The following is a 26687-nucleotide window of genomic DNA, read 5'->3' as shown; positions in this document are numbered from 1 at the left end:
AGTGATTTGGGAGGTAGTGTTGCTAACTGTAGAATGTTAGCAGATCAAATTGGAGTTACTAAACTCAGTTTTATTTTATTCCTAGACAAGCTAATCGGGTTGCCCATAGTCTAGCACGGGCTGCTTGCAATAATGCTAGTCTAATTTTTTGGGAAGAAGCTCCAGCGTTTTATCGTGACTTGATCCTATCTGATGTACTCCCTCCGGTCCATAATAGAAGTCTTTTAAGGTTAATGCACACTAATTAAGAAATGCAATTAATTTTAAATAAAAGACTTTGTTACCCTTGTAATAATTGCATCCACTATTAACTTTATCTATTTCCAAAGCAAAAAGTCAACTTAAATAGGGGTATATTTGGTAAAAATAAATTAATGTACATATATTTAAGTAAAATGTCATGTATTGTGGAATAAAAAAAACTCTCTACAAAGACTTCTATTATGAATCGGAAAGAGTAATTTTTTCGTTCTGATTTATGATATTTTCCCATTTAAAAAAATTCAATGCATAATAAATATACTTGAAAATTGAAAAGAATGTTCTATTGTATTTTTTTTTTGAAAGAATGTTCTATTGTATTGAATGTTTATTTATTTCTTCCCCATTTTCATTTTCCTTATTTTATAGCATATATCAGAAACCGGAAAAAAAAAATCATTTTTCAAGCGTATTTATTTCTTCCCCATTTTCATTTTCCTGTAATAGCAATCCTTAATCCTGTAAATATTTGATTCCATCATCATTTTCTTGGCATCCAAACAGAAGCCTTTACTCCCTGTATCTCTTATTTAGGGTTTCACTTATAATCGGGACTGCATAATTTTATTTCATTCATGTTACTATTGTTTCTACAATGATTCTCTTAAGAATTGGTCGCGCTGTTTCTCGCTCTTCTCGTTCTGAGCTCCGAAGAGTAAAACTTCTTGCCTTTCTGCTTTTCTGCCTTTTTTTTTTTTTTTTTCTGTTGTTGCTGATGAAGACCTTTTTTCTTTATATATTAAATGCATGTTGTAGAATGTAATCGCCAATAATTGTAGTGCGCGGTCTGCGCTTGTTGAGGACCCGATTTTCCCATCAGCTTCACTGGAAAATGCGTGCATTGCACGAATATATCGCGGATTAGGATTTTCGAGAGGCTATTTAACTTCTGCTGGAGGTGGGAAACCGCTACTATCAAAAACAAACTTGTCGAATTCGAATTCTGTCGTTGCAAACCCTAGGCGCCGTCTATTCTTCTCGACTCAAACTCCAAAGAAGAAAAGGAAGGTTTTATCTAAACAAGGTATTGGTGTGGTTTCCATTTCTACATTTTATATACTGATTTTTTTTTAAATAAAATTTATTGCTTCATGTAGACTATCAGAACTACTACCCAAAGAAAGATTTAAAATTAAAATCCCTTCTCATCTAATTGATCATTGAACAGGATTTTGTTTTGAAATAATATGTTACTGGGAAAAATAGAAAGAATAGAAGAAACTGATGGAGAAGGAAGAAGACTCTGTATTTTCATTCATGATGAGTAATTAGCAATTACAGATAATATAACGGTTGTACCTAGCAGGGTACGCTTGCGTCATTTCCCTTTCTCTCTCTTCTAACAACTTGCTAACAGACACATAACAGCTAGCTAACAAACAAACACTGAAACGCAGCAAACAAATAAAAAACGGCAATGCTTATTTTTAACACATAACAGTCCACTACCCTTAAGAAACCTTGTCCTCAAGGTTCTAAATTAAACTCAGGAAAACGTTGTTGGATGTCGAATGCAAACTCCCAAGTAGCCTCTTCCAAACTCTTCCCAGACCAGTGAACCAGAATTTTAGTGACGGCTTGGTTCCCTCGTTTGGCCATCTACCGGTCTAAAATTGCTATAGGAACTAGAATTTGATCCTCCATTGTAGGTAATTGTGCGAAGACAGCCTGTTGATCATGAACCTTCTTCTTCAATTGTGACACATGAAAAACAGGGTGAATGGAGGAGCCTGCTGGTAGCCTAAGCTTGTAAGCGACTGCCCTAATCCTATCGTCCACCACATACGGTCCATAGTAGAGAGGAGAAAGCTTTTGATTTGAACGTTGTGCCACACTCTGTTGCCTATAAGGTTGCAGCTTAACATATATCAGATCTCCAATGCTAAAAACTCTATCAGCTGTGACCGTCAACTTGCTGCTTCATCCTATGTTGCGCCCTTTTCAATTGATATTTCATCACTTGAAATGCTATCTCCCTATCTTGAAAAAGTTGATCCACCGAGGCTAGTGGGGAATCTCCTGGAAAATAAGGAATGTGCAGCGGTGGAGGTGTACCGTACACAATCTCAAATGGGGTGAATTGAGTAGAAGTGTGGTAGTTAGTATTGTACCACCATTCTGCCAGAGAGAGCCACCCTTCCCACTTCTTTGGATTCCCATTTGTCATACACCTGAGGTAGGTTTCAAGACATCTATTGACCACTTCAGTCTGCCCATCAGTCTGTGGGTGATAAGCTGTTGATTTTAGTAAGGTCACTCCCTGCAATTTGAACATTTCAGACCAAAACGAGCTTAGAAAAACAGGGTCCGTGTCACTCACAATGGTTGACTTATGCTCATGAAGTGGGCGTACTTGCTGAGTCTATCCACAACTACTAAGATGACCTCCTTACCATTGGACTTGGCTAACCCTTCAATAAAGTCCATACTGATTTCTGACCAGATGCCTTCAGGAATTGGCAGAGGTTGTAGTAAGCCAGGTGTTTTTGTGGTTTCATATTTGCAAACTTGACAAATGGCACAGTTCCTAATATAGTTCCGTACATCCCTTTCCATACCTTTCCAATAGAAGAGTAACTGTAACCGTTTGTAAGTCGCTTGAACCCCAGAATGACCTCCCATAACTGAATCATGCATCAATTGCAGCAACTTATGCCTTAGAGCAGCATTGCTTCCCACCACAAGTCTACCTTTCCTTCGCAGTAATGAATTTTGCCAAGTATAAGGTCCATCTTTGATGTCTCCCTCCTGCAATTCTTTAATGATCTCCTGTAAATGTGGATCTTCCAACCAACTTGATTCAATCTCAGGCATCAAGCTCCCAACTGGGGTGGATACTGTCAAAGCTGCCAGCTCTGCTGCAGGAAGTCTGGACAAAGCATCGGCTGCCACATTTTCCTTTCCCCTCTTGTAACTAATTTCGAAGTCATATCCAAAGAGTTTAGCAATGTATTTTTGTTGGTGAGATGTGATGATTCTTTGCTCTAGAAGGAACTTCAAGCTCTTGTGGTCAGTTTTAATTAAAAACTTCCTGTGTTCGATGTAATGATCCCAGCGTTTCACAACATATACTACTGCCAAAAGTTCTTTTTCATAAACAGAAAAAGTCTGATGCCTCATGGCCAAGGCCTTGCTGATGTATGCAATAGGATGAGACTCTTGCATAAGTACTGCCCCAATTCCCACCTCACACGCGTCTGTCTCGATGACAAATTGTTTTTCAGGGGAAGGCAAAGCTAAAACTGGTGCTGATGTGAGAGCCAATTTCAATTTCTCGAATGCTTCTGTAGCTCGTTCATCCCAATGGAACCCATCTTTCTTAAGTAAATCAGTTAATGGCTGACTGATTACCCCATACCTCCTTATGAACCTCCTGTAGTAGCCGGCTAAACCCAAGAATCCTCGAAGCTGCCTAAGATTAATAGGTATAGGCCATTGAGAAACTGCTGCAATCTTCTTTGGGTCGGTAGAAACTGCTCCATCTTGAATAACGTGGCCCAAATATTCCACTGAGTTGCTCCCAAAGGTGCATTTACTTTTGTTAGCCAAGAGGTGGTGTTCCTGTAATTTTTGAAAAACAGCTCGAAGGTGATGAATGTGAGCACAAATTCATAGTGGCCTTCATGGGTTCTAAAGGCAGTCTTGTGAATGTCTTTTGGGCACATCCTAATTTGATAGTAACCAGAGGTAAGGTCTATTTTTGTGAAAACTGCTGAGTGAAGCTCATCCAACAATTCCTCAATCACAGGGATAGGAAACCTGTCTTTGATAGTTTTAGAATTAAGCTCCCTATAATCTATGCACATCCTCCAAGTATTATCCTTCTTCTTCACTAACACCACTGGTGAAGAATAGGGACTTACACTGTGTTGGATGGTTCCACTATCCAGAAGTTCTTGGACCATTTTCTCTATGACATCCTTTTGCAGGGGTGAGCGCCTATAAGGTCTAATATTGACAGGTGATGCACCTTCAACCAAGGGTATTTGGTGATCATGTGATCTCTGAGGGGGTAAGGAAGAAATTTTGTTAAAGAGAAAATGGTATTCATCAAGAAGAGGTTGTAGTTCAATAGGGAATTCATTAGAGTTAGTCTGTTGTGTGTGGGTCTTTTGGATATGGGCTAGGAAGGCTGGATGTCCATGGTTTAAGAGTTTGAGCATGTTGCTCTCAGAAATGACCTTAACTGATGTATTAGTAAGGCCCTGCAAAGTGTAGGTAGTATCATTGAGTGTAAATGTCATATTTAGGGAATTGAAGTTCCAGGTTATATCCCCTAGAGTGACTAACCATTGAACACCCAAAACCATCTCACATCCCCCTAAAGGCATGACCAAAAAATCAGATTCAAAATGCTGGTGTTGCATTACCCAGTTGAATTGTTCACACACATAGTTGCAAACCATCGTTTGACCATTTGCCACAACAATTTTCATAGGATCAACAGCTTTTAATACACATCCCATTCCTTTTGCCACAGACATGTCAATAAAGTTGTGAGTGCTACCCGAATCCACGAGGTGGAGCCCTTTTTTCTTGAAGCTGCCAACAAGCCTCATGGTTTGAGGAGATTGCCCCTGAAGACCTCCTATTGCACAAAGAGATATGGTTGGTATGTCATTGGCTTCTTCAGCCACTTCCAGGTCTCCTTCTAATCCCTCCTCATTGCATTCCTGAACCAGTATCATGTGCATATATTTTTCCTTTTTCATCGCACCAGAAACAAAGATTCTTAGCCCTTTTGTCTGCTAACTCAGCATCTGTTAGTCTCCTGGCTTTAGGTTGGGGAAAAACTTTAGTGGGTTGTGAGGAAGTAGAAGATCTCGAGTTAGAGGTGTTGGTGTAGTTTGTGAGTAATTTTGGAGTGTTTGGTGTAGGAAGAAGTGGGGGTTTGAAGTTTGTGGTGTTGGTGGCTACAGAAGGAAATGTTACCAGGGGTTTATTATTAGTAATGGCTCTGGGTGGTTTTGAGGCATTTAGGTAAGCATCCTGCAATCTGGCTAGAGCGTAAGCTTGTTGCAGCGATTTGGGACCCAACATCTACAGGGGAAGGCCAAGCTCATCCTTGAGTCCACTCAAAAAACAACTGAGAACATACTCTTCTGAAAGGGAGACCTTGTGAGAACATATATCGAACGCTTCTATGTATTCCATTAGAGCTCCAGTCTTTGTTAACCGTTTAAGGTCAGCCATAGGGTCTTCATATATTCTCTCCCTAAATCTGCCCTTGATTGCAGTTACATACTCCTTCCATGGTGGATCGTCAATCCTACCTCTGTTCTTAAGGAATGATTGATGCCATTCCAGTGCTCGCCTGGTAAGATGCAGAGAAGCCAGCTTCACTTGAGAGTCTAATGGTGTGAGATCGATTTGAAAAAAACGCTCACAACGGAATAGCCAACCTTCTAGGTCTGTGCCATCAAACTTAGAAAATTCAACCTTAGTGAAACGCGTAGCCAACTGGTATGGTAGGTTTTCTGAATTTGAGCCATTGAGATTCACTGACTCGTTGGGTTTAGATTGGAAAACAGAGGAGTTGAGATTGGAAATGAATCCCTTGAGTTCGTCCAACATGGTGCTCTGCTGCTTAGTGATAAGCTCTGTGAATGTTTGTTCTTGTTTTTTGTTGTTTTCTAGAAACATGCCCTTGACCATATTTCTTATGCTTTCTTCCATTTTTTTTAGTTCTTGAGAACGAGTTTCTGTCATGGTGAGTTTTGGATATGGCGGGTAAGAACCACAGGGGAGGAAGGAAGCTTTGATACCAAATGTTACTGGGAAAAATAGAAAGAATAGAAGAAACTGATAGAGAAGGAAGAAGACTCTGTATTTTCATTCATGATGAGTAATTAGCAATTACAGATAATATAACCGTTGTACCTAGCAGGGTACGCTTGCGTCATTTCCCTTTCTCTCTCTTCTAACAACTTGCTAACAGACACATAACAGCTAGCTAACAAACAAACACTAAAGAGCAGCAAACAAATCAAAAACGGCAATGCTTATTTTTAACACATAACATAATAATTGAAAACAAGAAACAAATACAAAACATAAAATTTGGTGCATTTCACTATTTTCTTCACGTGTCGTATGCTAAACTTTTTTCCCCTCTTTTACAGTTTCTAATGCAGGATTGTCTATTTCCATATTTTACTCATTGTTCATCTAACTTTTTGTAGTACCATGTGAGGAGTTATTTTGGGATCCTTTGATTAAATATTTGTGTTTTCTGCAAAGGACTCAGGTGGCAGTGGTGGTGGAAACTCTGAAAACCCTTTAAAACAGTGGCAAAATTTAATTATTCCTGTAATATTCGCGACCTTAATGTTTTCATCAGCTTTTTCTGGCCCTCATGGGCAGCAGGTTAGAGCTTCTGCAGCACTTATACAAACTGCTTTCATGTTTTGATAGATATATATCTTGATGAAATCTTTAACTTTTCGACTTGATGACTTCAGTTGCCAGAAATCTGTATTTTGTAGATCATAGGCTTCTTTTGGCTATACTTCTCTAATTGCTTTTTGTACTGCTTTTAGGCCTCAGAATCGGAAGTTAGAAATCTTTTAAATTAGATTGCATCCAACTTCTTTTTGTATTTATTGAATTATCAAATTGCAGAGTTTCAAGTTATATGCTGTACTTGGTATTCTGAATTGTTGACTCATTTTTTATGTAGTGCCATTAATCACTAAATTGTCTATTTCATATTTTAAAGAAACAAGCCATTTTGTGTGAGAAGAAAATTGCAAGGAAATAAGGGTCATGATATCTTTTGAGAAGGTATTGGAAGTCTTCAAATATCATAATTCATTCCGAAAACACCATGTGAGTGGATAATGATGGCACTATTGTTAGATGATGATAGCGTTTGATTTCTTCTTGATGGTTTTTCATTTTAATTGTCTTCTGATTTGTTTCCCTACTATCTTCCCCAAAAAAATTCTGACTGCTTGCTTTCTGATTATTCTGCTGAAATTATATTGTATTGCCTTTTTTTATTCATGTCTATGTTTTTGATGTTGTTCAGATTAGTTTCCAAGAGTTCAAAACCAAACTACTTGAACCTGGCCTGGTGGATCGCATTGTTGTTTCGAACAAATCAGTTGCAAAGGTGTATGTGAGGACTTCCCCAAAGAATGGAAGTCAAGCCAGTGATGATATTGTTCAGAGTCCACCCAGTGGCACCCCTTCCAGAAGGACGCCCAGTGAGTACAGATACTATTTTAACATCGGAAGTGTTGAATCATTTGAGGAAAAGCTGGAGGAGGGACAAGTAGCACTAGGGACAGATCCCCATAACTATATTCCTGTAACTTACATGAATGAAGTGAATTGGTTTCAAGAGTTAATGAGGTTTGCTCCAACTGCCTTACTATTGGGAACCCTTTGGTTCATGGGGAGAAGAATTCAGAGTCGCCTTGGTGGTAGACGTGGGGGTCGTGGAATCTTTAACATGGGAAAGGCCCATTTTACAAAAATGGATAAGAATGCCAAAGATAAGGTTAGCTGCATAATATTTTTCCTTGCATTACACTTGGAGAGCTGATTAAGCTTTTAGGAACAATATGTTCTGATATGTTTGTTCATGCATGTTTACGTTTTAACTTGTTTACAAAAGACAAGTGAATACTAGTTTTATCTGTTTCATGCATATTTTATTACTTTGAATAGTTAATTCTCGTGTTTTTTTTCTTTTTTTCTTTCTTCTTTTAATGTAAAACAATCTTTGTAAGTTGCAACATGGTCAGTCTGATTTATGCTTTTTAATGCTACATTTGATCGTATAGGTATTCTTTAAAGATGTTGCTGGGTGTGATGAGGCAAAGCAGGAAATAATGGAGTTTGTTCACTTTCTCAAGAATCCAAAGAAATATGAGGAGTTGGGAGCAAAAATTCCAAAGGGTGCGCTTCTTGTAGGCCCTCCTGGCACAGGGAAAACACTTCTTGCTAAGGCAACTGCTGGTGAATCTGGTGTGCCCTTTCTATCTATTTCTGGGTCAGATTTCATGGAGATGTTTGTCGGAGTTGGGCCATCCAGGGTTAGAAGCTTATTTAAGGAAGCAAGAGAGTGTGCACCTAGTATTGTATTTATTGACGAAATAGATGCAATTGGTCGAGCAAGGGGCCGTGGTGCTTATTCAGGCGGAAAAGGTGAACGTGAAAGTACACTCAATCAGTTGCTTGTTGAAATGGATGGATTTGGCACCACCTCTGGAGTAGTTGTACTTGCTGGAACGAATAGGCCTGATATCTTAGATAAAGCTCTATTGAGACCGGGTAGATTTGATCGCCAAATTACTATTGATAAGCCTGACATCAAAGGACGTGACCAGATTTTCCAGATATATCTGAAAAAACTAAAACTTGATAAAGATCCACCTTATTACTCTCAGCGACTTGCTGCTCTTACTCCAGGATTTGCTGGAGCTGACATTGCAAATATTTGCAATGAAGGTGCTTTAATTGCTGCTAGGAATGAATGTGCACAAGTGACAATGGAACATTTTGAGGCAGCTGTAGACAGGGTAATTGGTGGCTTGGAAAAGAAAAATAAGGTACATCTTGTCTCCTGGTTACTGCATTTTCCTATTTAGTATCAACTCCTGCATGTTGTCTTTCTCTTTTCTCACTCCACGAGCCCAGATAATTGTTACAGTTGTTCACTGTAATTCTGATCATAGGAGTAGAATAATTATTCCATATGGAGTAACTTTCTTATGTTTGGTTCAAACTTTTATCCTTAAAATAATTGTTCCATGTAATACTTGATCTTTAATTTTAAGGAATAACTATTCTTTGTGAAACTCAAGAAGCTATTCCATGCTTTGGTGATATATTGATCTTTTTTTAATTATTCTCTTAATTTTTATAATATCTCAATAAACTTATAATTGATATTATTTTTCTCATTATTTAATATAACTACTTGACAAAATGTTTATCAATTTGTTGTTTTTAAAGAAAATAATATGAAGACATTTATCATTAATTTTTCTCTCTTTTTTTTTCTCTAAATTCTTGAATTTTTGTTTGCTTTTCATATGAGTTTTTATTTTTTTTTTTTTTTTTTTATTATTTCAAATTTCATATCATTTTTTTCTAGTCATCTACTTTTCTCTTATTTGGACATCTAAACGATTTTTTTTTTTGAAAATAAATGAATTTATTTGTATTCAAGAAGATAGGAGAGCGGAAACACTGATAATATATTATATCAGTTTCATTTTTTTTTTCTTTATTTTTTATCATTTAAGGTTTCAATCATTATTAAAATTTCTTTTAATTAGGATTTTCTTTTTCATTAATTTTAAAGTTCTTATCTTTTTCTTTTTCTAATCTTTTAACTATTCAGTTATACTTGAAATGTTTTTCATTATATTTATTTTATTGACTTTATTATAATTATAAAGATGCTATTGTTTGATATTTTTTTTTTTGCTTGACTTGTAGTTAGTCAATCTACCAAAATTATATAGCATTGTTTTATTACTTTATTTGAAAAGCAAAATTTATCCATAAAAAAAGAAAAATTTAAATATTAAGACCATATTTAATTTTTTTTTTCAGATAAGGCATATGATAAGGTACCAAGGGAAGTACTTTGGTGGGCCTTAACAAGGAAAGACATTTCGCGGAAATATATTGACATCATAAAGGACAAGTATGAGGGAGCATGCACGAGTGTACGTACCACTGAAGAGTTCCTTATTACGATTGGAGTACATCAAGGTTCTGCACTAAGCCCATTTCTTTTTTCCATCGTTATGGATGAACTAACGAGTTCACTTCAAGATGGTATACCATGGTGCACCATGTTGTTTGCAGATGATATTGTGTTGGTTGATGAGACGAAAGAAGGCGTGGAGAGGAAGTTGGAACTATGGAGACAAACTTTAGAATCTAGAGGAAGTTGGAACTATGGAAACAAACTTTAGAATTTAGAGGCTTTAAGTTGAGCCGAAGTAAGACAGAATATTTGGAGTGTAAGTTTAGCGGCGATAGTAGGGAGGCAGGGACAATCACCCTAGATGGGAGAGTTGTTCAGGCATCGGATTGCTTTCGGTATTTAGGATCTATTATCCAACGGATGGAGAAGTAGATGGAGATGTTGCTCATAGGATTAAATCTGGTTGGGCGAAGTGGAAGAGTGTTACGGGTTTCCTTTGTGACCCCGACATACATATAGATTGAAGGGAAAATTCTACTGACTAGCATTGCTATATGGTACGGAGTGTTGGGTAGTGAAACACTGTCACATTCATAAGATGTCAGTGGCGGAGATGGATGTGTGGTCATACAAGAAAGGATCGGGTGAGTAATGAAATAATTAGGACAAAAGTAGAGGTTACATCTATTGAGAATAAAATGAGGGAAAACCGACTAAGGTGGTTTGGCCTTGTAAGACGAAGAGCGCTTGATGTGCCGGTTAGGAGGACTGAAGAGTGGCAAAGGGATGTAGTGGTGAGGGGTAGGGGAAGACCTAAGCAAACTTGGAGGAGGGTGATCGAGAGTGATATGAGTTTATTGGGGATTGAGGAAAATATGGTAGTGGATAGGACAAAGTGGAGGGAGAGAATTTGTGTCGCCGACACGACTTGATTTCACGGTTTTATATGATAGTTCATGTTAGCTGATCCCGAATCATTTCGGGACTAAGGCTTTGTTGTTGTTGTATTAGTTCTTGTAAGTATATTAATAGATTCTGTAAAAAAAAGGAAAGCAGGTCTTTAGTTTAAAAGTAGTTAATTTAAATTTAAATAAAAACATTTAATTAACATAATAAACACAGTAGAAGTTTTTATTTTTTAAAAGGAAAAATAACATACAAGATAAGTTTTGAAATAATCTATCTATATGGAAGGGTACTATAGTATGTTTCTCATTGGTAAAGTATTTTATTGGGTCTATCCTTTGGAATGATAGTAATACATTACAATATATGATGCAATGCTCTTGTTATATTAAGCAAATGAATCAAATTTGGTTATTTCTTTGAATGACGGAGCAAAAGACATCAGCTGTCAACATGTTATTTTTAAATGTCTAACCTAACAATGTTTTCATATTGTATTTGATTTTGGATCTAAGTTTTTACTACTATGCTTGCTGTTCTAAGGTACCGAAATATTTTATGGTTTCTGAAAGTTGGAAATATATATCAATGTATGTGCATAGGTCATTAGCAAGCTCGAAAGGAGGACTGTTGCTTACCATGAATCTGGTCATGCTATTGCTGGTTGGTTTTTGGAACATGCAGAACCATTGCTGAAAGTATCAATTGTTCCACGTGGTACAGCTACTCTGGGATTTGCTCAATATGTGCCCAATGAAAATTATTTGAAGACCAAAGAGCAGCTCTTTGATATGACTTGCATGACACTTGGTGGTCGAGCTGCTGAGCAGGTAACTCTCCTGTCTTTCCTCTCTCGTGTCTTTCTATGAGTTTATTGATTGTTGAATTAGGAACTTACGCTGAAGTCGAGGGTTAATATGGTTTAGGTATTACGAAATGTCAAAAGGATTGCCAAATTTTGTTTCTTTCCAAATGCTAAGCTTTGGTACTGTTATGTAACTAAAGTCTTCCTTCAATATTTTTCTTGAAGGTTTTCAGTACAGTTTAGTTTAGGCATTTGATTCTTTTAGTATTTTAATCTGAAAGCAAATAAGAATATATTAATGGGTAATCTAAAAAAGTGCTCACTATTTATCAGTAAGAGTTATATTCCTTATTTCAATAGGATAACAGCATTTTCATATTACAGTATAGAAGTTATAAACGGTATGTTTTCTATCAAAATACAAATACAAATTCAGTGAAAATTTATAAATAACATTGTAAATATATTGGTTAACCTAGAAATGATATGAGCTCAATAGAGATACTTCAATTTACTGCCAAATCTTTTAATTTTTTTTATGAAAAACTTACATGTTAACAAGATGAATAAGAAATAATCCGTGCTTAACTATCCCTTTAATATAAAATTATGAATTCTGAAATCTGAGATAGTGTCGATTTGTTTTTTTAATTTGGTTCACAGGGTTAGTTTGCATCAAAATGAACTTTGGGTATTAATTTGGTCTTTGACTTGGCATTTTTTAACAAATTAGTCCAAAATGACATGTGTTAGCATCATAGTTATTAAAGGCGCAAGGCGCACTAAGGCGCAAGGGGGGTCCTGGAGCCTTGACGCAAGGCGCAACTTAAGGCGCGCGCCCGAGCAACTCGAGGCGCACCCAAAATAATATCATAAATTCATAATACTAGTCACAAATAATCACAAATAGTCAAATAACAACAATAAAACCATAAAATGCATGAGTTAAGTTCTAGTTAACTACTAAGGCATGAGTTAACTGTTGCGATATGTGGAGTAAAAACTGTCGATCTTTGTCTATCCATGCTTTTCTTTTATTTTCTGAACTTAAAAAACCCTAAAATACCCTCAACCCTAAAATACCCTGAATTACCCTAAGATAGCTGAGGCGTGCGCCTTGCGCCTGACTGACCGCGCCCGCCTTTGGGCTCCAGAGGCGTGCCAGCGCGCCTTTAATAACTATGGTTAGCATCAGAAATTGATGTAAGATCAAGGGGTGTTAAAGTATGCAATATAGAAAGAGGCGGATGAGCCCCCCAACGAAACTAACTAAACAAGGGTCGCCTGACTACACTACATTCAACCTTGACGGAACTTTCAGCACGGTCCGGAATTCGAAAAGTCTACCCTGACTACACAGATTTGACTACACTACATGAATAAGAATGGGCTTCCTAGTGCCGGCAACCACGAACGCTCAGGGGCTGGAAAGGGGCCCCAAGTAAAGCAGTCAAACCAGCCTCAAGAAAGCTGCCATCCTCATATCAATATGGATAGTCGGGCCTTAGTCTATTTATATGCATCTGATATAGGATTTCATCTAATATCACTATGAGAAATGGGTTGCCCAGGACTTGAACCCGGAACTAGTCGGATAGAGTAGAAATTTTCCTTTTCAAATAACCCACATATAATATTTTGAGTAGTCATTTTTTGGACTAACTTGACAAAAAATGTTAAGTTGTGGACTAAATCGATACCCAAAGGTCATTCTAGGAACAAACTGATACTGTAAGACAGGTTAAAAAGGCCAAATTCACCCTTTATCCTTGAAACCTGATAAACTAACGATTCACTGCAGAAATACATAAATAAAATGTAATTAAAGATGTAAAATTTCAGAAATGCTGAAATAGAAAGTTATTTTTACTGAATATTGAAAAAATAGCATTTTATGGTTGTTCTTGGTGATATATTCTCTTCACAATTCTGTGTTGCACGGAAACTCTTCTTCATCTGCGTTTCGTGTCCGTTCCTGTTCCATTTCCGCTTCCATTACTGTTTCCTAGATAATTTTTCTTAGAAATAACGATTCCCGGTTACCGTTTCATTTTCCGTTTCCGGACAGCATAGGTGACAATGAAGGACGAAGGAACCCACAACGTAAACTTAAACATAGATTTGGAAAAATACAATTGCCATTATTTGAAAGTGTTGGTTAATCTTGTAGACATTTCTAGTTGCTCAGAAGCAAATGATCTAGAATGCTAAAATTGCCTGTGTAATGTGTATGCTAATGAAGCATGTGTGCTTTTCCATTTGTATTGAGCAACAAATGAAGCATCTAAAATATTTGAGGGCCATTTTGCCAAAATTTGAATGTAAATCGTCACTACTCTCATGCTACATGGTTAATTTTCTAATTGAGGCCTGAAATAATGGCATTTTCCTTGTAGTTAGTCAGCAATGCCTCATTTATCACTTTCTGGGTTAGTTATTTGTTCTGATAGATCGTATGGTGGTTCTGCAGAAGCTTAAGCTTGTGTGCTCATTTACTGTAACTTATGCTCATTGATTTTAGCGAATTGAATGTGATTCCTAGTGAGGGATTCATTTCCTCAACCAATTCTCTTGCACTCGCACACATTCTCTCTTCAATTTCTTGCTTGCATGTACATATTGTCCTAAGTTTATGCTATGAGGAAATGCGCATATTTCTCTTCTCTTCTCTGCCATGGCATGAATGTGAAAATCAATTTTATTTCAATAGGTTTTGCTGGGGAAGATCTCAACCGGAGCCAAGAATGACTTGAAGAAAGTCACAAAGATGACATATGCCCAGGTGGCAGTGTATGGTTTCAGTGACAAGGTTGGTCTTCTTTCCTTTCCTCAATCTGAGATGACCAAGCCATACAGCAGCATGACAGGTGCAATTATAGATGGGGAAGTAAGAGAATGGGTGGGCAAGGCATATGCACATACTATTAAATTAGTAGAGGAACACAAAGAGCAAGTGGCAAAGATTGCAGAACTATTGCTTGAGAAGGAGGTCCTTCATCAAGAAGACTTAATTAGAGTTCTAGGTGAGCGTCCATTCAAGTCGGCTGAACTGACAAATTACGATAGGTTTAAGGAAGGGTTTCAAGATGATGACAAGGAGCCTAAAGAAGCAACTAAGAATGAGGATGGGACCATAGATGAAGATGGGCCATCGAACTTGGAACCTCAGGTCGTTCCTGCGTAGTTGTCTCGAAAAGCTTTGCGGTTGTGTAAATGAGATTTCTGCCAAGTTAATTTGTAAGTTGCACTTTACGCTAACCAAAGAAATTATACAATTTAAGAAATTGCAAATATTATCTTCAAATGCTGTGCTTTTCTTTAACTTTCTTGCCAAATTGACATCCTGATATGAGACACATGCCAAAAGTATTTTGGCACTGCATCTAATTATGAACCAGCCTATCAATATGAAGATGACAATGCTTTTAGTAGAAGCCAGTGATGGACAGACATTGGCTCATGTCTGTAATTTAGATGTACAGACAGGTGCAGTGCACATAATTTTTTATTTTTTTGTTTTCAAATTCTAGCATCTTTCAGTAGGGGCTGTTATTCTAAGTTTTGGAAGTTGCTGCTATTTTGATTCTAGAAAAGGCAGTGGATGCACGGTGTGCCCATATGCTTTATTTTTATTTGTTTTGTTTGTTTGTGTATATTATTTATTGAAAAGTAAGTTTGTTACCTGTGATTGTGACATTGCGTTGGCCAAACAAATTGCCAATTTCGGCTGTTTGTGCATTTGTCAAAGTGATTTTATATCAACTCTGCTTATGTGGTGTGCGTAGAGTAGAGATAGAGGGTTTTGTTATTATGATGATGATGATCACTTCTACTTTTCTACATAATACAATTGCAACAACTCTTCTTAACCTCAAAATTTAAAGATTTTTTTCTTTTTCTTTTTGTTTTTTTGGACAGATCATGAAATGGGAAGGATGAAAGTGACAGGAATCACTTGTAGCCAATAAAAATGTTACAATCTTCTGATACCGGATAGATTAATTCATCAAAAGCAATGATCATTAATGAATATGATAAAGATGCTTGGTCATTTCCTCTAGAAGCAATGAATTAATGTGGATGGAAATATGCAAGATTTTGAAATTCCTTTTTCTTAATTGAATTTTGTATAATAATTGAAGGGTTGGGTACCTGGAAATGGGAGTGGACAAGCTGTTGCTTCTTTTTATGCATAAAAGTGTAGCCCATAGGGGCATAAGTTCCCAAGTTAATGGTTGGAAAGCAAAAATATAATAATTGGCCACCAATTATTTGTGTTTATTCAATTAGGTCTTAATTTGTACGTTTTGGGATAATGATTGTGTAAAGGAATTTTGGATTGGTATGATTCCATGAAATAACTCATTCGATATTTTGCGGCTGCTTTACAAAATGCCACCGTACACGTCAACTACTATCAGAAAATTCTTTTAATGTTACTTTCTTTTTCCTCTTCATAATAATAGTAATACTATACTTCTCTAAGCAATTATTGGTGAACTAGATAGGTCTCATTTCCTCCTCTTTTTGGCGTTTACAGAGAAAAAAACGGGGATAAGCACAAAATTGCATACACTAATAAATCATCAAGGCTCTCAAAATGATTTTTTACACCATAATTCATATAATCCATAAATTAAACAAAAGGGTTAAGGTGCAAAAACACCCCTAATGTTTTGGGCCAGGAGCAATTTTACCCCTAACGTCTAAAATGGTGCAATTTTACCCCTAACGTTGGAAGCCAATAGCAATTTTACCCCTAACGTTAATAAATTGGGTCAATTTGAGAAATAATTCATCAAACTGTCTTTTCGGTCATGAATCTTGTCATCTACACTTCATACGTGTGTCATTTTATCAGTAACAAATCATAAACGTACATTGGGATGTGAAAAAAAATAAAAAAATATACTGTCTTTTTGTACGAATTAGACAAAATAAATTCAAAAAATTCACCAAATTTATAAATATTAATCTCAAATGCTGTTACTAAATTATAAAAAACATGAAATCCTTTTCTCAGAACGAATTGTTATACAATTGGTGCTGAATAAGGAACAAAAATATCTATGTTTTATAATAGTGTCTGAAATTGACCAAATTTATTAACGTTAGGGGTAAAATTGCTCCTGACCCAAAACGTTGGGGGTATTTTTACACCTTAACCCTTAAATAAATTAGGGTGAGGATAGGTCTCAAAATGATTTTTTACACCATAATTCATATAATCCATAAATTAAATAAATTAGGGTGAGATAGGAGATTTGAGTCATTAATGGTTGGCTTCATTGGTACCCTCTTGGTATGCGTTGCGAACACTTTCATTTTTAGCGTCTCACCTTTCCTATAGAAGCAAAACTCGAACAGATGGTCCAACTACATAACTTTTTCTTTTTCATTACTTCCATAGTCGTGAACTTGTATAACTAACGTGTTTTATTGCTACTTGATCTAGAATGTTGTGCCGACGACTTGTTTTATGGAGAACTGTTTGACATTTTAATGATGAGAAGCTTTAACTACTCCGTTTTTTTGTTTTCTCACCGTCTCTTCATTTATCTACTGCACTCATTCCTTTCTTTACATAAATTCACCTTGTTTCTTTCCGTCTTCTTACCATATTTCGATTGTTGATGACTCATAGGCTTTTTTGATTCCAAGGCAATTCAATCTTCTTTCTTCACTCTTTCTTTTTGTTAGTTTGAAGATCGATTGACTTTTTTGATTCCAAAGCATTTGATTTCCTTATTTTCGACTGTTTGGAGATCAATTGGCTTTTTTTTTAATTCTACGTCTTCTCCATTGTTTTTCCACCTTTGTTTTTGTTTCTCTGAAGTGGTTGATATCTTGTCTGAGTAAGTTGCTGTTTCTTTTTTCCTGTTTATTTTTCTTCTTTTGTTTCGTAATGGATCGTAAGGGTTCGTCGACTAAGAAAGGTAGAAAGTCTCTAACCAGTAAAGGAAAAGGCCTCAAGTGTTTCGTAATGGATCGTAAGGGTTCGTCGACTAAGAAAGGTAGAAAGTCTCTAACCAGTAAAGGAAAAGGCCTCAAGTTGAGAAAGGTGTTGCTGATGGGGAATCAAAGAAGCCAATAGTCTCCAACCTTCAAATCATGAGCAACTTCGACTTTGGACGAGCTTTCTTTGACGAAGTTGGTGTCTCGTCATCCAAAATTTGCCCACATGCAGATTATTTTTAATCTTTAGTATAATTTTAAAAAAATACATTCCTATTTATTATTTTTTTTGTGCTACATTTTTTTATTACATTGAGCTAATATGTTTTAAAACATTTGATCAAAGCAAAGAAATCATATAATTGAAACATACCAAAAAAAAAAAAAAAAAAATTAATAAAATAAACTCTTTAACCAAGGAGGTCATGGGTTCGAATCACATTCGGGTGGGGTGGGTTAAGGGTTTTTCTTCATCTTTGATGTAATTTTCCTTTATTTAATGTAAGTGCATTGCGCACAACTTTAAAAAAAAAAAAGGAGGTCAACAGAAAGATTAAAATTGTTCATAATAATAATAAAATTACGAGGCATGAACAAGATCCATAATATTTCCTCCTTTAGAATCAACTACATTCCCCCTTCGAGATCAACACAATCATTTTTTTTATTTCGTCTACGAGAGAAAGCCCATGCTTGGGAAAATTTCCATAGATTGGCATACTCATCAGCAATCTTATCATTAACCTAAAAATTAAAATCCATATCGGGATGCTTTTCTCTTATCATTCTAAAAACACGAAGGCGATACTTGAGGAAGCGAGAAGTCCAAAGATCATCCAACTCCTTTCGAGCTTTCTCATTCTCCATATTAGAATTATGAGTTGCCATTAGATCATCACGCTCCTTTTCACGGTGAACCACATGCGATGCAACATCTCGTTCATTGTTCTAAGCAAAACCTCTAAAGGGGCAAAAATATATGAAATGTCGAACCATTTCTTAAATGATAGGGGCCCATAAAGCCTCCGACGACTGAAACTGTAAAAAACTTCGAGAGTCAAAAAGGGAGGGAACATCTGATATCATACAAAATACTATCAGTATACTCGTGTCATCATCTTTGGCTAACATGGACGTCCAGATCAATGAGAGCCGTTAGATTGAACTACACATGGATATCGACCTTCCTCAAGCACGAGACCTAATGAGAGGATATTCAGATTCGGCTCAAATTAGAACCCGTAAATCCCGTAAAGGATTAAGGAATCCCAATTACCTAAAATATGTTCTCATATGATATATTTAACCATGGACATGCTATAAATATAACCTAGTGCCATAATTAAGATGCATACACAGATTTATTACAATTACTCCTAATTTCTTGACATTCTGTCTAAAATCCTGTCAACTTTAGGTATCAGAGTGGTGTCGTCAGCCACATTAACCATCTTTATGTCTTGTTTCAAGCATCTGAAACAATCCCTCAAATAACATAGTATTGTCCCACATATTCTATTATATCAGACAATATTATTTATATAGGAAATTAGCCATTAATTAAGGATTTCACCCATCCCAATTAGTTTCGTATATATTTGTATTATTCCCAACCAATACAATTTTGGGACTATCATTATGTTTAATATTCACATTTTATTACTTTTCTTTATATTACTTTTTACATTATTTTACTTGTACATTACATTAAATTAATATTCAAATAAAACTATAGTAAAAATATTTGTTTGATATTATTAAATATGTGTGTAGTTAACTTCAAAACGATTAAGCAGTTTGGTTTATAAAAAAACATAAATATTCAATATAACGAATAATTTAAATCAAGTTGCATTATTATTAATATTATTGGATTTATAAATGACAATTTTTGGGTTCTACGTTGGTGTAGCTTTCTTAGTCAACCGTCCCCACCTACTGGGAAGTAAGAGCAACCAATTATTAATATTCACCAATATTATAATCAATAATAAGTAAAACATATATATATATATATATTGAGTAAAACACATATTTTGAAACTTCTTAACTTTATATATTGAAATCTATTATGTCTTATTTTAACATAACATATTAACAATACACCATAAACAATGAATAACAGAATTGAAAAATAAATAAATTTATTACTATAAAAACATATATATGTTATAAAAGAGATATAATTAAGTTGACAAAATAATAATAAAAATAAATAATCTTGAACAAATAATAAAATTTAATGGATGGTTAAATATAACAAAATACAATCAATATACTTGTGGGCTCCTAAATTTTATAAAATTATAATGAATATTTAAAATCTCAACAACTTTCGTTTTATTTAATGAGAACGAGAATAATTAATTATTTTATTTTTAATAATTAGATCCGATTAATCAGTTTAAGATTTTTCCTATTTTTAAGCGATTTCACTTCCGATTAAAAGTTTGGTTAGAATTAAGGAATAGAAAATGAAAAGGTCACAGTCATATAGCCAGCCCAGGCCATGGGGGTTGGAATTATTGAGGAGAAAGAGTTAGAAATGGAACTTTCAAAAGACCCCAGCCTCAGCCAACTTCCTTTCCTTTGCATCATTTTTTAATTTTTCTCAAATAATAATGTAAGTATGTATCTATCTTCCATTTACAAAATATAAAATTAATGTATGAATGGGAAATAAGCATTAAAATAATAGCTGTCTTGTACTTTTTTGTAAACCATGCAAATCTCAGGGCTTCAATTATTTGCTCCCCTATTCCACAATTTTTCATATCTTTTTTTAGAATTAAGTCATTTATATACATTTTTATGTCAGTCATTTTCACCAAATAATATGGCGGCATAACCTCATTTTTTTAATGTTTTTTTATAAATATATCTGATGGTTAGTGATATTTTTTAGAGTAAATAATTTATTAGTTGTTATATTTTTACGTAATATATTGTTTAGTCTCATATTTTGAAAAACATATTATAAGGTTCTTATCTCTTGTCAATATTAAACATTTGGTCATTTTATCTATTTTTTTAAAGATTTTAGCCGAACGTATCATAGCTTTTAGGACAGCTATAGTACGATACAAAATGATAATGTTATTTTTTTTATTTTCTGTCTGTTTGTTTATGTGAAATATAACGGTTAAAAATCTAAAAAAATAGACAGAATGGTCAAAGAGTTAATATTGATAAAAGATAATGACCTTATAATGTGTTTTCTTAAAATAAAGGAAGGATCTAATAAATTATTTTACCTATTTTTGACAATATCAGTAATTTCAACATTGTTATGTGTAATTTTCCAATTGATTTTGACTGACGTGTGAAAACTTGACTTCTAACCAAAACGACTGACGAATGACGCAAATATTGAAAAAAAGTCCGTCTTGGGTTTCTAGTGTCACACCCGACCCTAAATGACCTCAATCGGCATCGGGCGTGAAATAGAAAGATAACTATATTACCAAGGAAGATAGAGTACCTAAAGTACGACAATCAATGTTTTTTTTTCTGTCATCTCCAAACTCCAAATAATATATTTACACCCATAAAAGTCAATAAATCTATAAGAGCATTCGATTTTCTTTTATTTGATCTATAAACACTCAATTTAATCCTTATATTCTTTATATAAACTTAAACCATAATCACATTACTTTGGCTACTAATTAAAGACCACAAACCCGTTCAATTCGCCTCTAAACTCTGTCTAAGATATTTCCCTCCAAACACTGCCGAAACTCAAAAACTCTTCGGCTAGGACTTAGATCTATATATAAGAATGCTATGGTTCTAATTTCGAGTGATTCGGACGGTCGAATCTCCGTAAATCAAAGAAACGGTGGAAAAACGGTTCAAGAACAATAAAAAGGACGAAGAGGCTGAGAAAGAAAAGAAAAAGAAAAAAAAAAGAAACGAAGATGCTGATATTAAGATCATCATCACGCAATTCGTGTGAATATATATCCAAATCTGAAAAAAATCCAGTTTGATCCTCCATCTTTCTATAATCTTTTAAAAATTATCCTAAACTTTTAATTTACATATAAAACCATCAAATTAACCCCAAACTTTTTCTATAGCACCAAATTAATATCATATACCCAATAATTATAATATATACGAATATCCAGATATAAATTCTAGAAATTTAGACATGGACGTGACATCTAGCGCCGTTGTAAAAGCTTCGTTAGATAATTTGTAGCTACTACGAGTAAAACGACGAAATTAAAATATGAAACTGACAAGAGGATTTTTGGAAATTTTTTTAGTTTAAAAAAAAAAAAAAAAGGGCGGCCCGGTCGCATTACGGTCCGGGGAAATTTTTTTAGTTTATTGAAGAAAAATTATTTAATTACAAGTGCTAAAATAAAAATAAGGAATTACAGTTGAAATTATTTCTGTGTATATAGGTAACTTAACTGTGGAATTGAATATAAAACAAATTAAGAAAGAAATGGAAATTCGACTACAAAATTGGAATAACAATAATAAAATTGAAATAACAAACTTGAAGTTAACAATTGGTTATTTTGATGAGGTTTTGAGCTGAGATCCGCTTAAAACTCATGAGCAAAAATGAGTGACTTGAACAATTGGTGAAGAGCGTAGTCGACTTAGTCTGTGGGACTTTAGGAAATTATGACCATAAACAAACTAAGCAAATTAATTGGAGAATTGAGCCCAAACAGTTTTTGGTAAAATAATATATTTTGGGGTTTCAAAATGGCTTGTAAATGAGTTTTCAGAGACAAAATGAATCGAACCAAAAACCTAGAATTAAAGTTAGGATGTAAGGAATGAAAAGAGAGCGAAGATTTTAGACTAAAATGACCTTTAAAGGGTCGAAATAAATAAAAGAGAATTGCTCGGAAGAAACATAAAAAAGGTCCAGAAACTAACTTTTATGAACTTTAGGGAAGAAAAACATTAAGTTTTGGGCTCAACATTAGCAAACGAACCATTGGAACTTGAAAATAGGCTTCTAAGAATGTTTAGAAGCTTGGAAACACGAAATTTGGGGGCTAGACGTTACAAAAAACGTATCATGAAGTCGGTTTTGCTGTATTAATTTTTTTGGGTGATGGGTTGGGGTTTGGAATGTAGACTTTGGCCACTATTTATAGTTTTTTAGGATGCAGAAGTTACAACCTCCTTCCACTCGTACCCATATTCACTCACCCATCTTCTCACTCTTTCCACTTTCTCCACTCTTCCTAAAAATATGGGTTTATAGGTTCATGGGTAGTGGAAGCAAAAAATTAGAAGAAAGTGGGAAAAATTCTACACGTGTTAACTTCAAAAATTTAAAATCTTTTTGGCTCCGAATAATAACCCATGGATTTTTCCATACGTCTAATTTCCGAAAACTTCATCGCTTAGCAGGGAACTCGTTATTTTCTGCCTTGAAAACTTGAACGAAGTGAATCTTCTTTTAATTCCACACGATGCGTGGAAGATCAACACAACATGTGACTTTTCTGAGCCATCATGCTGGTAATCTTTACAGTTCACACGCCGTATGTGCTTAGCAATAAAATGTGTGAATTAAGTGTTTTGAGCATAAATTTTTATTTTGTTCCACGTGTTGTATGGGCTCTCAACACGCCGTGTGGAACATCGAACTAAGTTTTTGGTAGTTGTTGAAAAGTAAGTTTAACTAGGATATCATTTTCTTTTTTTTTTTTAAATCTATTTTCTTATTTTTATTTTGGCCTAATACGCAAATAACCCCCTGGACTTGTCCAAATATTGCAACTCTCCCCTCAACTTCCAGTTGTAATAACTTACCCCTCAAACTTGTCCAATTGTAAAACATAACCCCAAATTGAAATTTTTTTTACCCAGAAGCAACCATAAAAACGTTTCTCCGGATTCGTATCACGCCATGAAATCTTCAATGGAGCTATTTCTCCACATAAACACCTTTTCACCTCCATAATATCCCAAAACTTTGAATCAAGAAATCCCTAAAAAACGAATAGGAATAACAAAAAGAAGAAGAAGGATGAAGGATTTCTGATTTATCGTTAGGTTGAAGAATAAGTTAAAAAATTAAGGATTTGGTTACTTAAATACTATTTTTTTTTGGTCCAAAGATCTGATTATCACATTCCATGAGCGTTGCAGCTTTTGTATTTCACGTGTTTCTTCAATTGCAGTCCATGTAAGCAATTTGGGATTCTGTTTTATAATTGGACAAGTTTGAGGGGTTATGTTTTACAATTGGACAAGTTTGAGGGGTAAGTTGTTACAATTGAAAGTTGAGGGGTGCAGTTGCAATATTTGGACAAGTTCAGTGGGTTATTTGTGTATTAGGCCTTTTATTTTTTACAATTTTATACTATTTGTTAGTGATATTTTTGAATAATGCTAATTTCAACATTGTCACGTGTGGTTTGGGTTTGGACGTGCTAGAGAAATTAATATGGACGGTTAAGTTTATGGATTTATGTGCCAAAACTTGAAATTTTAATCAAAACAATTGGCGAGGGACACAAGGATTGAAAAAGTCCCTCTTAGATTCCTAGCGCCATTATAAAAACTTTGCTAGATTTATTTAAGCTATTGCGTATTAGGATATTGCAGATAAGTAAAGCACAAGTAAGTAAAGAAAAATAAATGTGCGACATTCACACAAGGTTTGGTGATAAAAGGATATTTGATTGATGTAAAAAAGGTCTGAGTACAGATGTTCAAGGTAAATAATTACAATTGAATAAATCTCTATATCAACATACAACTAAACCAATTGCAAAATTTAATATAAATAAACCACATGAACTGAAATTGAATTGCAATAATTATAATAAAGGAAATGAAATGGAAAATTCAAACGACAAACTCGGACCTACAGTTGACTATCTCGGCGAGACGTATAATTGACGTCGACTTTGGATCCAAGATAACTACGAGCACTTCGAGCAATCAAAACCGAGCATTGTTGATTTTGTCTTCGGGTTTCTGATTCGAAAAGTATTGAAAGGCTTGAACAAGGAATTAGTTTTTAACTTTGGGCAGATTTCGATTGGACTTTGGATGACTCGTTTGTGAGTTTTAAGACACAGAAATGGATAAAAGAAAAGGCAAAAATTAAGTTCAGAAAGTTAAGAATGAGTTCGTGAAAAAGCGAGGACATAAATGAACTTTAAAGGACTGGGAATGTAAAAACGAAAAAGGTTGGCATATTGTATAAAAGTTGGGCAGCATATGTAAAATGTTTTAGGGTGCAAATAACGGCTCGTAAAATGGGTTTCTAAACACTGAATCAGGCAAAACAAAAGGCTGAAGTGAAATTCAAGATGTTAAGAACATGTTTGTATATGATTTGAGCATGAAAACATGACATAAAAGGTCTGAAATGTAAAAACGAATTTGCTAGGTAGATTATAGAAAAATGGACAAAAAGTGATTTTAGTGAACTTTGAGCTTTGAAATTGTTAACTTTTTGGACTCAGGATTTAAAATTTAACGACTGGAAACTTGAAAACGGGTTGCTAAAAAGTGAATTGAGGCTAGAAGGTAAGGTTTTGGAATGAAATTAGAGCTGAAATCTTAGAAAAATGAAGAATAAAGTCTAAAGAGATTTTGACATAGTGTAGGTAATTTTGAATTGTTGGTTGGGGTTTGGAATGGATGCTTTAGTCATATTTCCCACTTCCCTAATTTTTCTCTCAACTTTTTCCTACTACTTGCATTCATCACCACTTCTCCTTAATTCACTCCCTATCTTTGTCATTTCAGTACGCTTTTCCCTTTTTTCTTGGGTTAGTGAGTAATGGATTGTTGTGCAGATGTATAGATGAGGTTTTAGACTTCAATTGTGAGCCTTTGGTTCAGTTTGGTGCTTGTTGGTGCGTCCTATTTTGTCGAACCATACTTGAATGGTTGCTGGAATTCTGTCCCACACGACGTGTGGCTTCTTTACACACTCATTTTTTTATCGCTTTGTGTTTCACACCACGTGTGGGATAAGCCACAGTCGTATGAATTGTCTGATTTTAGGCATTGATATGAGCAATATGGACAGGATTGCGAGGAAGCACATTCATGGAAAAGCTCCTAAAATGAGAAAGTTTGCATCGTTCCAGGGATCAAACAACCAGAAATAGTAAGAAGGATTCCTATCGAACAATTTTGGAGAAGGGTAAAACAACCTATTCAAGACAAATACATATCTTTTGATGGGTTCCCAAGTTTATATACGAATCCATCGACAGAGAGAGAATGAAGACGTGGATTGCAGCTGACATCCACTTGCAAGAAATGTAATCATTAGTTTTTCATCCTATGGTTAAGATTTAATCTCATCTTATTGTGAACAGTTGTTTGGCATTTATGCCCTTTTGACCTAGGATAATTTTATGTAAGTATATATAGAATCTTTTATTTGTTGGTGAAGGGATCTGATTTTCAGTATCGCCATAGTTTTTATAGAAGTAAAAGCTCCAATTTTAGAGGAGTTATCTTTAACGCCGATTAGCTGTTCACTCATGACAATGAGTGAGTAGTCCTCTTTGCAGGTTGACTTCGCATTAACCAGTCACAAATATCGGTTGTACACTTTAGTGGGAGGTCGCATTAACACTTCTAAATATTTTATGTTGTCTTTGGATTAGCAAGTTAACCAACTCCAAAAGTCCTCTAATATAGCAAGTTTGGTTCGTTTAATGCGTTTGCATGTCACATGCAAAAAGGTTGAAGATTCGAGTCATGTTTGCAATAAATAATTATAATTTTATTACAATTATTAATTAAACTGGCATGCAAACACATAAAAGAATATGATAATAATTTTAAATATTCATGTCATTTTTGAGTTTGTAGGTCAATCCTAATCAAACCCAAAAATTTACTTGTCAATTTTGTGGCAACAAAAAAAGACCTATTACTTACTAAGTTAACTCAAATACTATAATTATGTGTCTATTTCGTTTCATGTAATCGGCCATTTGTAAATTTTCCATCCCTAGGTTGTTGGTAGTAAAATATAAAGAAATGATGGGTAGAATTTGAGTTTAAAACTTGACTGATAGGGTGCACTTATTTTTCTGTAAATTTGTTTTAGGCGCATCTAGGGGTGTTAAC

The 26687-nt window shown here is 34.9% G+C and overlaps 1 protein-coding gene across 3 annotated transcripts; it reads left to right on the top strand.

The window, feature by feature from the left end:
• Positions 1-643: 643 nt before the first annotated feature.
• On the top strand, positions 644-16005 carry LOC136205654 (ATP-dependent zinc metalloprotease FTSH 8, mitochondrial-like). 3 transcript variants are annotated; one of them, XR_010676050.1, is made up of 8 exons: positions 644-916; positions 1018-1285; positions 6509-6627; positions 7292-7765; positions 8052-8819; positions 11440-11667; positions 14353-14879; positions 15561-16005. XR_010676050.1 is itself a non-coding variant. In XM_065996341.1 (7 exons), exons 1-7 carry the CDS (start codon positions 857-859, stop codon positions 14824-14826), a joined length of 2391 nt encoding a protein of 796 aa, XP_065852413.1. In that variant the 5' UTR covers positions 644-856; the 3' UTR covers positions 14827-15484. The 3 variants fall into 3 exon arrangements, 1 of the variants encoding a protein (XP_065852413.1); XM_065996341.1 differs by lacking the exon at positions 15561-16005 and having other exon boundaries at positions 14353-15484; XR_010676051.1 differs by lacking the exons at positions 644-916; positions 1018-1285 and adding an exon at positions 6980-7089 and having other exon boundaries at positions 6512-6627; positions 15561-16004.
• Positions 16006-26687: the final 10682 nt, after the last annotated feature.

The sequence above is a fragment of the Euphorbia lathyris genome, chromosome 9 (genome assembly GCF_963576675.1).
Source record: "Euphorbia lathyris chromosome 9, ddEupLath1.1, whole genome shotgun sequence".
In the NCBI taxonomy this organism is placed as follows: Eukaryota; Viridiplantae; Streptophyta; class Magnoliopsida; order Malpighiales; family Euphorbiaceae; genus Euphorbia; species Euphorbia lathyris.
The sequence above is the reverse complement of the archived record's forward strand: the minus strand, read 5'-3'. Positions and strand labels throughout refer to the sequence as shown.